This window comes from Pseudophryne corroboree, chromosome 5, assembly GCF_028390025.1.
Source record: "Pseudophryne corroboree isolate aPseCor3 chromosome 5, aPseCor3.hap2, whole genome shotgun sequence".
NCBI classification, from domain to species: domain Eukaryota; kingdom Metazoa; phylum Chordata; class Amphibia; order Anura; family Myobatrachidae; genus Pseudophryne; species Pseudophryne corroboree.
The window spans coordinates 188,926,743-188,939,277 of record NC_086448.1 but is presented as its reverse complement, the minus strand read 5'-3'; the positions used below and the strand labels follow the sequence as shown (position 1 = coordinate 188,939,277).

Here is a 12,535-nt window from a genome sequence, read left to right as displayed (position 1 = left end):
CCTCTGATTCAGGAAAAACTATCGGTAGTTTTTTCACACCCCACATAATACCCCTTTTTGTGGTACTTGCAGTATCAGAGATATGCAAAGCCTCCTTCATTGCCGTGATCATATAACGTGTGGCCCTACTGGAAAATACGTTTGTTTCTTCACCGTCGACACTGGATTCAGTGTCAGTGTCTGGGTCTGTTTCTAAGCAGCTCTTTAGGAGAGCCACCTAGATTGCACCCTGCTCGGACGGGCACAAAAACCTAACTGAGGCTTGGAGGAGGGTCATAGGGGGAGGAGCCAGTACACACCACCTAGTGGTCAAACTTTTAAATTTTGTGCCCTGTCTCCTGCGGAGCCGCTATTCCCCATGGTCCTGACGGAGTCCCAGCATCCACTAGGACGTCAGAGAAAATATCTTGGGATTCAGGTAACCAATGACCCCTCTGACTTTACACCTTTGAACCTTGATCCGATCATGCAACAAATTACTCGTAAATCCAAGACTTGGTGTAAGCTTCCATTGACTGTATCTGGCAGGGTCAGCCTCGTAAAAATGATAATACTACCTAAGATTCTATATGTGGTTCTGCAATCCCCTGTATATATTCATCCATCCTTCTTTAGAAAATTGAATAGTGTCCTGTCTTCTTTAATATGGGCTAGCAAACGTCCTAGAATACAACTGAACACTCTCACCAGGCTGCGCAGCGACGGAGGTCTGGCCTTGCCAAACTTTCAGATGTACTACTATGCCGCTCAGCTGTCTCATATTAGTGCATGGGTACAGGATACTGGCGTCACTTCTCTACACTGGGTATTTGTCCAATGCTACTTCCCCGACTTATCCCCCCTGCAGGTGTTGCTGAGTGGGAGCTTGGCCCGGTTCCTCCCTCCTCTTATATACCAAGCCATGAAGGTGTGGCAGGCACTAAAAATTCTTTTGAAATTTGATGGATTGGACCCGGACACCCCCCTCTGGTATTCTAAATGGCTCCCTGAACTGTATGCGCTCGAGGGGAGGGAAGTTTGGGCCCCTAAATCAGTGATTTCCATAAATCACCTTTATACGGATAATACGCTCAAATCCTTCCAACAACTAAAAGATGAGTTTAATTTGCCTAACTCCTATTTTTTTAGATACCTCCAGCTCAGACATGCCTTGCAGTCCCAATTCGCCAATTCCCCCCCTAAAATTATACCATTTCCCATTAAGACCTTTGTAAGTATGCTGGGTCGAGTTAAGATGATTTCCCATGCTTATGGTTATCTACTCGCCAAACTCCATATAGATCCTTTGACACGTCTCCGTGTCAAATGGGAGCAGGATCTGGGCCCCATAGATGAAGAGAACTGGGCCCTTGCTTTGGAAACTCCGTGCACGGTTACCAAATCCATCAGGTATCAACAGATACAATACTTCCTTTTGCATAGAATATATATGACCCCGGCCAGACTGGCCAAATTCGGGACGGGTCGTGTGGGTGACTGCCCTAAGTGTGGGATGACTGCAGGTACTTTTTGGCACCTCATTTGGGATTGTCCGGTGCTGCGGGCTTTCTGGGCGGGGTCGGATCGATTCTGGGGAACACAGGGGTGGACGAGGCCATGCTTACTCCGCAATTTTGCATCCTGGGAATGGGTAGCTCTGACTTTGTGTCTGGTCCAGAGGGCCTATATGCTCGCAACATATGTGCAATGGCGAAGGTGAGCATTGCGAGGCTATGGATGGCCCCTAAGGGCCCTACACTCCCCGCTCTTAAGGCACTAATAAACGACACTGTTTTTAAGGAACGATACATTTATATGAAACACAATGCCTCCGCTAAATTTGAAAGAATTTGGTCTCCATGGCTGGAATCCATATACTCAGTCCCAGACCCTACAACTTAATGGTGATAGGGTTACTAACAGGTCCTGGATTTGCCAAGTTATGATCTTCTAGGGCCATAGGCTTCCCTCTCACCCAATGGGTTGTGAATGAGAGAGTGGCTCTGTGCCCATCTGGACAGGGTAGGATTTAGAGTGCTAGTATCCCCCAATGCGTCCTCTTCCCCATAATGTTTTTTGTCTCTTTGTTTTTTTTTATTTTTTTATTTCTGGGGTTCTCTGTGTTTGGTTTCTGATTGTTTTCTTCTCTTTTAAAGGGTTTTACTTGGACGGATTGTCCGTAAGAGTTATATTTGAGGGGGGGGGGGGGGAACAAAACAAAGTATAATGTGATTTCATGAATACTAGAGTGTACGGATAATGCAAAATAATGGTATATATAACTGTACATTCCTATGTGCCTATGAGCAAATGACATAGTTTGAAAATAAGTCGAAAGTGAATGCTGTTCCCCGATGAGGACATGTCATTACGTGTTTAATGTGTTCCTGTTATGCAATGTCTGTATGCAAACTACTCTCCTTCGAAATAAAAATACTTTATTTAAAAAAAAAAATCTTCTATAAGAACACGTGTTGGCCATAGCATTAATCAGCTTCTAGCTATCATTTTATAAAATGTATTAGATACAAAGGGGTCTATTTACTAAGCCTTGGATGAAAATAAAGTGGACAGAGATAAAGTACCAGCCAATCAGCTCCCAGCTGCCATATCACAGGCTGATTTTGAAAGATGACAGGAACTGGTTTGTTGTTAATTTATCTCCGTCCACTTTGCCTAAATCCAAGGCTTAGTACATAAACCGTTAAATATCTAAGGAATGGCACAAGGAAGGGGAAAATCTGGTTTGAAATAACTGATCTTCTAACACACAGGTCAATTGTTGACATAGAATAGTTTGTTCAGTCTATAAAAGCTTTATTTAGATTCCATATGTAATCTCAAAGTTCCAAGAATTTATTATCTTTATCCTACTTTACAGTGCTGTAATCATGATGTCTCGCATAGGCGCAGACCTGCTGCCTCTGGAAAGTGGAGCTCCACAGGCTGCTGGGTGCCTGTCTGGAGTATCCCTTAGATCAGGCATGTCCAAACTGTGGCCCTCTAGCTGTTGAGAAACTACACATCTCAGCATGCCCCCCTGACACAGCTTTAGCATTCTCTGACAGCAAAACTGTGTCAGGGCATGCTGGGATAATAAGAATTTACTTACCGATAATTCTATTTCTCGGAGTCCGTAGTGGATGCTGGGGTTCCTGAAAGGACCATGGGGAATAGCGGCTCCGCAGGAGACAGGGCACAAAAAAGTAAAGCTTTTACCAGATCAGGTGGTGTGCACTGGCTCCTCCCCCTATGACCCTCCTCCAGACTCCAGTTAGGTACTGTGCCCGGACGAGCGTACACAATAAGGGAGGCAATTTGAATCCCGGGTAAGACTCATACCAGCCACACCAATCACACCGTACAACTTGTGATCTAAACCCAGTTAACAGTATGATAACAGAAAGAGCCTCTTAAAGATGGCTCCTTAACAATATAACCCGAATTTGTTAACAATAACTATGTACAGTATTGCAGATAATCCGCACTTGGGATGGGCGCCCAGCATCCACTACGGACTCCGAGAAATAGAATTATCGGTAAGTAAATTCTTATTTTCTCTATCGTCCTAAGTGGATGCTGGGGTTCCTGAAAGGACCATGGGGATTATACCAAAGCTCCCAAACGGGCGGGAGAGTGCGGATGACTCTGCAGCACCGAATGAGAGAATTCCAAGTCCTCTTTTGCCAGGGTATCAAATTTGTAGAATTTTACAAACGTGTTTTCCCCCGACCACGTAGCTGCTCGACAGAATTGTAATGCCGAGACCCCTCGGGCAGCCGCCCAAGATGAGCCCACCTTCCTTGTGGAATGGGCCTTAACAGATTTAGGCTGTGGCAGGCCTGCCACAGAATGAGCAAGTTGAATTGTGTTACAAATCCAACGAGCAATCGTCTGCTTAGAAGCAGGGGCACCCAACTTGTTGGGTGCATATAGTATCAACAGCGAGTCAGATTTTCTGACTTCAGCCGTCCTTGAAATGTATATTTTTAAGGCTCTGACAACGTCCAACAACTTGGAGTCCTCCAAGTCGCCAGTGGCCGCAGGCACCACAATAGGTTGGTTCAGGTGAAACGCTGATACCACCTTAGGGAGAAAATGCGGACGAGTCCTCAGTTCTGCCCTATCCGAATGGAAGATTAGATAAGGGCTTTTATAAGATAAAGCCGCCAATTCAGATACTCTCCTGGCGGAAGCCAGGGCCAGTAACATAGTCACTTTCCATGTGAGATATTTAAAATCCACCTTTTTCAATGGTTCAAACCAATGGGATTTGAGGAAATCTAAAACTACATTTAGATCCCACGGTGCCACCGGAGGCACCACAGGAGGCTGTATATGCAGTACTCCTTTAACAAAAGTCTGTACCTCAGGAACTGAGGCCAATTCTTTTTGGAAGAATATTGACAGGGCCGAAATTTGAACCTTAATAGATCTCAATTTGAGACCCATAGACAATCCTGATTGTAGGAAATGTAGGAAACGACCCAGTTGAAATTCCTCCGTCGGAACACTCCGATCCTCGCACCACGCGACATATTTTCGCCAAATGCGGTGATAATGTTTCGCGGTGACTTCCTTCCTTGCCTTAATCAAGGTAGGAATGACTTCTTCTGGAATGCCTTTCCCTTTTAGGATCTGGCGTTCAACCGCCATGCCGTCAAACGCAGCCGCGGTAAGTCTTGAAAGAGACAGGGACCCTGTTGTAGCAGGTCCCTTCTCAGAAGTAGAGGGCACGGGTCGTCCGTGACCAACTCTTGAAGTTCCGGGTACCAAGTCCTTCTTGGCCAATCCGGAGCCACTAGTATTGTTCTTACTCCTCCTCACCGTATAATCTTCAATACCTTTGGTATGAGAGGCAGAGGAGGAAACACATATACTGATTTGTACACCCAAGGTGTTACCAGTGCGTCCACAGCTATTGCCTGTGGATCTCTTGACCTGGCGCAATACTTGTCCAGTTTCTTGTTGAGGCGAGACGCCATCATGTCTACCATTGGTCTTTCCCAACAGTTTATTAGCATGTGGAAGACTTCTGGATGAAGACCCCCCTCTCCCGGGTGAATATCGTGTCTGCTGAGGAAGTCTGCTTCCCAGTTGTCCACGCCCGGGAAGAACACTGCTGACAGTGCTATTACGTGATTCTCCGCCCAGCGAAGAATCTTGGCAGCTTCTGCCATTGCACTCCTGCTTCTTGTGCCGCCCTGTCTGTTTACATGGGCGACCGCCGTGATGTTGTCCGACTGAATCAACACCGGTTTTCCTTGCAGGAGTGGTTCCGCCTGGCTTAGAGCATTTTAGATTGCTCTTAGTACCAGAATGTTTATGTGAAGAGACTTTTCCAGGTTCGTCCATACCCCCTGGAAGTTTCTTCCTTGTGTGACTGCTCCCCAACCTCTCAGGCTGGCGTCCGTGGTCACCAGGATCAAATCCTGTATGCCGAATCTGCGGCCCTCCAATAGATGAGCCTTTTGCAACCACCACAGAAGATATACCCTTGTCCTTGGCGACAGGGTTATTCGCAGGTGCATCTGAGGATGCGACCCTGACCATTTGTCCAACAGATCCCTTTGGAAAATTCTTGCATGGAATCTGCCGAATGGAATTGCTTCGTAAAAAGCCACCATTTTTCCCAGGACTCTTGTGCATTGATGTACAGACACCTTTCCTGGTTTTAGGAGGTTCCTGACAGGTCGGATAACTCCTTTGCTTTTTCCTCGGGAAGAAAAACCTTTTTCTGAACCGTGTCCAGAATCATCCCTAGGAACAGCAGACGTATCGTCGGAAAACAGCTGCGATTCTTGGAATATTTAGAATCCAGTCGTGCCGTCGAAGAACTACTTTAGATAGTGCTCTTCCGACCTCCAACTGTTCTCTGGAACTTGCCCTTTTTAGGTCGTGCAAGTAAGGGATAATTTAGATGCCTTTTTTCTTTGAAGAAACATCTTTTCGGCCATTACCTTGGTAAAAAGGCCCGGGGTGCCGTGGATAATTCAAACGGCATCGTCTGAAACTGATATTGACAGTTCTGTACCACGAACCAGAGGTACCCTTGATGAGAAGGACAAAATTTGGACATGGAGGTAATCCTTGATGTCCAGGGACACCATATAGTCCCCTTTTTTCCGGTTCGCTATCACTGCTCTGAGTGACTTTATCTCGATTTGAACCTTTTATGTAAGTGTTCAAAACATTTTAGATTTAGACTATGTGTCACCAAGCCGTCTGGCTTCAGTACCACAATATAGTGTGGAAAAATAATACCCTTTTCCTTGTCGTAGGAGGGGTACTTTGATTATCACCTGCTGGATATACAGCTTGTGAATTGTTTCCAATGCTGCCTCCCTGTCGGAGGGAGCCGTTGGTAAAGCAGACTTCAGGAACCTGCGAGGAGAAGATGTCTCGACTCTCCAATCTTTACCCCTGGGATAATACTCGTACGATCTAGGGGTCAACTTGCGAGTGATCCCACTGCGCCCTGAGACTCTTGAGACTACCCCCCCACCTTGAGTCCGCTTGCACGGCCCCAGCGTCATGCTGAGGACTTGGCAGACGCGGTGGAGGGCTTCTTTTCCTGGGAAAGGGCTGCCTGCTGCAGTCTACTTCCCTTACCTCTATGTCTGGGCAGATATGACTGGCCTTTTGCCTGCATGCCCTCATGGGAAAGGAAAGATTGAGGCTGAAAAGACGGTGTCTTTTTTAGCTGAGATGTAACTTGGGGTAAAAAAGGTTGGATTTCCCAGCTGTTGCTGTGGTCCCCAGGTCCGATGGACCGACCCCCAAATAACTCCTTCCCTTTATACAGCAATACTTCCATCTGCCGTATGGGATCTGTATCACCTGACTACTGTCGTGTCCCTGACATCTTCTGGGAGATATGGACAACGCACTTATCTTGATGCCAGAGAGCAAATATCCCTCTGTGCATCTCACATACATATATATAGAATGCATCCTATTAAATGCTCTACATGAATAAAATATTTTCAGTCAGGGAATCCGACCAAGCCAACCCAGCACTGCATCTCCAGGCTGATGGCGATCGCTGGTCGCAGTATAACCACCGTATGTGTGTATATACTTTTTAGGATATTTTTCCAGCTTCCTATCAGCTGGCTCCTTGAGGGCGGCCGTATCTGGAGACGGTAACGCCACTTGATAAGCGTGTGAGCGCCTTATCACCCTAAGGGGTGTTTTCTGGCGGGAAAGGGTATAACGCCAATATTTGCTATCGGGGTAACCCTACGCATCATCACACACTTCATTTTATTTTATCTGATTCAGGAAAAACTACAGGTAGTTTTTTCCACTCCCACATAATACCCTTTCTTGTGGTACTTGTAGTATCAGAAACACGTAACACCTCCTTCATTGCCCTTAACGTGTGGCCCTAATGAGAAATACGTTTGTTTATTCACCGTCGACACTGTATTCAGTGTCCGTGTCTGTGTCGACCGACTGAGGTAAATGGGCGTTTTTAAAACCCCTGACGGTGTTTCTGAGACGCCTGGACCGGTCCTAATAGATTGTCGGCCGTCTCATGTCGTCAACCGACCTTGCAGCGTGTTGACATTCTCACGTAATTCTCTAAATAAGCCATCCATTCCGGTGTCGACTCCCTAGAGAGTGACATCACCATTACAGGCAATTTCTCCGCCTCCTCACCAACATCGTCCTCATACATGTCGACACACACGTACCGACACACAGCACACACACCGGGAATGCTCTGACAGAGGACAGGACCCACTAGCCCTTTGGGGAGACAGAGGGAGAGTCTGCCAGCACACACCAAAAACGCTATAATTATATAGGGACAACCTTATATAAGTGTTTCTCCCTTATAGCATCTTTTATATATATACAATATCGCCAAAATCAGTGCCCCCCCTCTCTGTTTTAACCCTGTTTCTGTAGTGCAGTGCAGGGGAGAGCCTGGGAGCCTTCTCTCCAGCTTTTCTGTGAGAGAAAATGGCGCTGTGTGCTGAGGAGATAGGCCCCGCCCCTTTTACGGCGGGCTCGTCTCCCGCTATTTTTGAAGTTAGGCAGGGGTTAAATATCTCCATATAGCCTCTGTGGGCTATATGTGAGGTATTTTTTGCCTCTAATAAGGTTTTTATTTGCCTCTCAGAGCGCCCCCCCCCAGCGCTCTGCACCCTCAGTGACTGTTGTGTGAAGTGTGCTGAGAGGAAAATGGCGCACAGCTGCAGTGCTGTGCGCTACCTTTATGAAGACTCAGGAGTCTTCAGCCGCCGATTTTGGACCTCTTCTCTCTTCAGCGTCTGCAAGGGGGCCGGCGGCGCGGCTCCGGTGACCATCCAGGCTGTACCTGTGATCGTCCCTCTGGAGCTAGTGTCCAGTAGCCAAGCAGCAAATCCACTCTGCACGCAGGTGAGTTCACTACTTCTCCCCTAAGTCCCTCGTTGCAGTGATCCTGTTGCCAGCAGGACTCACTGTAAAGTAAAAAACCTAAGCTAAACTTTCTCTAAGCAGCTCTTTAGGAGAGCCACCTAGATTGCACCCTTCTCGTTCGGGCACAAAATCTAACTGGAGTCTGGAGGAGGGTCATAGGGGGAGGAGCCAGTGCACACCACCTGATCTGGTAAAAGCTTTACTTTTTTGTGCCCTGTCTCCTGCGGAGCCGCTATTCCCCATGGTCCTTTCAGGAACCCCAGCATCCACTTAGGACGATAGAGAAATGTAGTTTCACAACAGCTGGAGGGCCGCAGTTTGGACATGCCTGCCTTAGATGCTCCGGGTAGCTCTGGAGTAGCACTACTGTCAATGTCTGTCATGTGCCAGAGTCCTGTCATCACCGCAATCTTGAGTTACTGCTTTCTGCTCAATTCTGATACCACAATGTACTAGAATCCACTGTGATATGTTATCTCACTTTAGCACACAGCAACCCAAGAGAAACCTCTGAAGATGTAATCCATAAAATAGTGTACCTATGTAACTGTCCTCTGGGAAGCAATGTGGCCCAGTGTCCCCTGCTTTGCAGTAAGATTTACCAAAATTGTTAAACATTTCCAGAACAGATTAATTTGTGTATTTGTGTGTAGTTGCATTCTAACAAGGGCCAGTGTGAAGGAAGAAAAAGTGAAGACTCTTGATCAAGGTCAACAGCGCCATCGAGAGCAGTGATGGTCCGGGTACTAAAGGGGTGTGGGAAAAGCCCCCAAGTACTATGCATTGCACCACAAAGCGGTGGTGTGTGCTGGGAAGGGGAGTGGATTTGTGCCTCTCGGCCAGGGGACAGATCCATGAAGGTCGATAAGTGTGATTGCTCCACCCCCACACTTTATGCAGGGAAATAGAGGAAACTGCTGCTGCTCCTCCAGTTGGCCCGGCCCCAGGTAAGTAGAACCTGCCCCACCCCCTCCCTCCTCTCGGTGCCCTTGAAGATCTGAACTTGTCCTTTAGACTGTTAGATAACCCCCGAGGCAGATAAAAATGGTTGAATAAGGGCATATTAATTGTAAGTCCAGCCTTTAACTTACCTGGACTCGACTTCCAGCTTCATGACTGCTAGATGGGACATACAGCACCTCTTGAACTTCATCTCTGGGTCGCGCTGAGTTCTTACCAAACAATATCTGGTCTTTTTTGGTACGGGGTGGAAAGGCCACAAAACAATAGCTTGGAGGTGCTCCAGTCATCCTAAAGCAAGAATACGGAGCATTAGTGCTAGATTGTCAATGAATGAGTGGACAAACATTTGCATTCTTTGCATGGCACGCTGGTGTATAAGAGGAGATTTGCCATAATATCCCTTTAATTTGGGACACATGATTAACACAGGTTATGTGGTTGATTAAAACCAGGTGATATGCAGGCTTGAACTCAGTCAGCCACAGAACCTGTGCGAATCATAGGTGTCCTAGATTAAAGGGATATTATGGCAATCCTATATAAGAGTAGTGACTTAGGTGGTCATTCTGAGTTGTTCGCTCGGTAATTTTCTTCGCATCGCAGCGATTTTCCGCTAATTGCGCATGCGCAATGTTCGCACTGCGACTGCGCCAAGTAAATTTGCTAAGAAGTTTGGTATTTTACTCACGGCATTACGAGGTTTTTTTCTTCGTTCTGGTGATCGTAATGTGATTGACAGGAAGTGGGTGTTTCTGGGCGGAAACTGGCCGTTTTATGGGTGTGTGTGAAAAAACGCTGCCGTTCCTGGGAAAAATGCGGGAGTGGCTGGAGAAACGGAGGAGTGCCTGGGCGAGCGCTGGGTGTGTTTGTGACGTCAAACCAGGAACGAAACTGACTGAACTGATCGCAGTGGCAGAGTAAGTCTCGAGCTACTCAGAAACTGCAAAGACATTTCTAATCGCAATTTAGAGAATCTTTCGTTCGCAATTTTGCTAAGCTAAGATTCACTCCCAGTAGGCGGCGGCTTAGTGTGTGCAATGCTGCTAAAAGCAGCTTGCGAGCGAACAACTCGGAATGAGGGCCTTAGGGTGGGATGTACTAACGGAAAAAAATGTGGTAAAAAAAAAAGTTTTCAGTGTTTTTACCACATTTCCATATGTACTAAGCCTTTGATTCCTGGGCTTCGGTGTGGAGCGTAAAGCCAGCATTTACTGGCATTTCTCTGTAGAAGCCTATGTGCTTATTTCCGCTTTCAGCACCAAGAGGGATCCAATTGGATACCTCCCAGCATACCCTGCTGCTGCCGCTTTACTCTGCACATGCACAGCTGGACTCCCAGGTCATAAACCCAGACCGGCGCTGACTGCAAAGGACAATGCTGTCCATTTCCAGTACTAATCGCATATGTTAGTACATATGCGATTAGTATCAATGCAATGTTTCGGAGAAGGTTAATACATCCCACCCATATAACGAATGTGAAATCACGTCTAGTGCCTTTACTTCCAAGCAGTGAGGATGAGGTTGAAGCGTATAGTAGGGGCTGACAGAGGAGGTAGCTCTGTTTAATCCCCTTAATTTATTGTTTGTACATGTAACAAAAATATAACTCAAATCCCTAATACATACCTCCCAACTGTCCCCGCTATTCGGACCCTGTCCCGCTGTCCCACCCACTGGCAGCAGTGTCCCGCGGGCGGGGGGGCGGGGGGGGGGGGGGGGAGGGCAGTTGGGAGAGCCTTTGATCGCCCGCTGTTCTGCTCTACAAAGCAGCCGGTGATCACTGAATACATGCTGTGCGCACGCGCACGGCATATATTCAGTGCTAGGAGGGGAGTGGGGGCTGCCCAGCTGCACAGGGACCGCTGGGCACGCCCCCAAAAGGCAGAAAAATGGTCAGTTTGGCAAGGCCACACCCACTCAAGCGAGGTCACGCTCACCACGAGCGAGGCCACGCACCCTTTTCGAGTTGATAGTCCCGATTTCATCGCCGCAAAAGTTGGGAGGTATGCTAATAGGAGATTTGTCAGTGGGATGATATGATCTGCATTTTGCCTCAAGTAATTATTTTAATGGTGGAACAATGGTACACATCTGACGTTACACTGCTGTGACAGTTTTTTGCATCATGTTTACCAGGATTGTGAGTGGCAGGATGATGATCACTTCCTCCTGTAAAAGGATTTTAGCCATGTGCTTCAGTAATTTAGCTTTCTCTGACGTCCTAGTGGATGCTGGAAACTCCGTAAGGACCATGGGGAATAGACGGGCTCCGCAGGAGACTGGACACTCTAAAAGAAAGATTAGGTACTATCTGGTGTGCACTGGCTCCTCCCTCTATGCCCCTCCTCCAGACCTCAGTTGGAATATGTGCCCGGCCAGAGCCGGGTGCTCCTAGTGGGCTCTCCTGAGCTTGCTAGAAAAGAAAGTATTTGTTAGGTTTTTTATTTTCAGTGAGATCTGCTGGCAACAGACTCACTGCTACGTGGGACTGAGGGGAGAGAAGCAAACCTACCTGCTTGCAGCTAGCTTGTGCTTCTTAGGCTACTGGACACCATTAGCTCCAGAGGGTTCGAACACAGGGCCTGACCTCGATCGTCCGTTCCCGACGCCGCGCCGCCGTCCCCCTTGCAGAGCCAGAAGACAGAAGAAGAAGCGATGAAATCGGCGGCAGAAGACTCCTGTCTTCATTAAGTTAGCGCACAGCACTGCAGCTGTGCGCATTGCTCCCACAGCACACCACACACTCCGGTCACTGTAGGGTGCAGGGCGCTGGGGGGGGGGGCGCGCCCTGGGCAGCAATTATAATACCTTTTGGCATAAAATACACATAATACAGTCAGTTAACTGTATATGTGTAAAAAAAAAACGCCATTAAGTTACAGAAAACGCGGGACAGAAGCCCGCCGCTGAGGGGGCGGGGCCTTCTTCCTCAGCACACCAGCGCCATTTTCCCTTCACAGCTCCGCTGGAAGCACGCTCCCCAAGCTCTCCCCTGCAGTATCCAGGTATAAGACGGGTTAAAAAGAGAGGGGGGGCACATAAATTTAGGCGCAAATCGATACAGACAAGCAGCTATTGGGAATATCACTTATTAGCAGTGTAAATCCCTGTGTTATATAGCGCTGTGGTGTGTGCTGGCATACTCTCTCTCTGTCTCCCCAAAGGACTTTGTGGGGTC

At 47.6% G+C, this 12,535-nt stretch overlaps 1 protein-coding gene across 1 annotated transcript in view; it reads right to left on the bottom strand.

The window, feature by feature from the left end:
* The window catches only part of SCRN1 (secernin 1), a 135,262-nt gene that overhangs the window by 109,367 nt on the left and 13,360 nt on the right, over positions 1-12,535 (bottom strand). Inside the window, exon 2 of the mRNA XM_063921960.1 lies at positions 9,483-9,642. Within this exon, the coding sequence (XP_063778030.1) occupies positions 9,483-9,641 (159 nt within the window). The 5' untranslated portion in view covers position 9,642. The remainder of the gene's footprint in view (positions 1-9,482; positions 9,643-12,535) is intronic.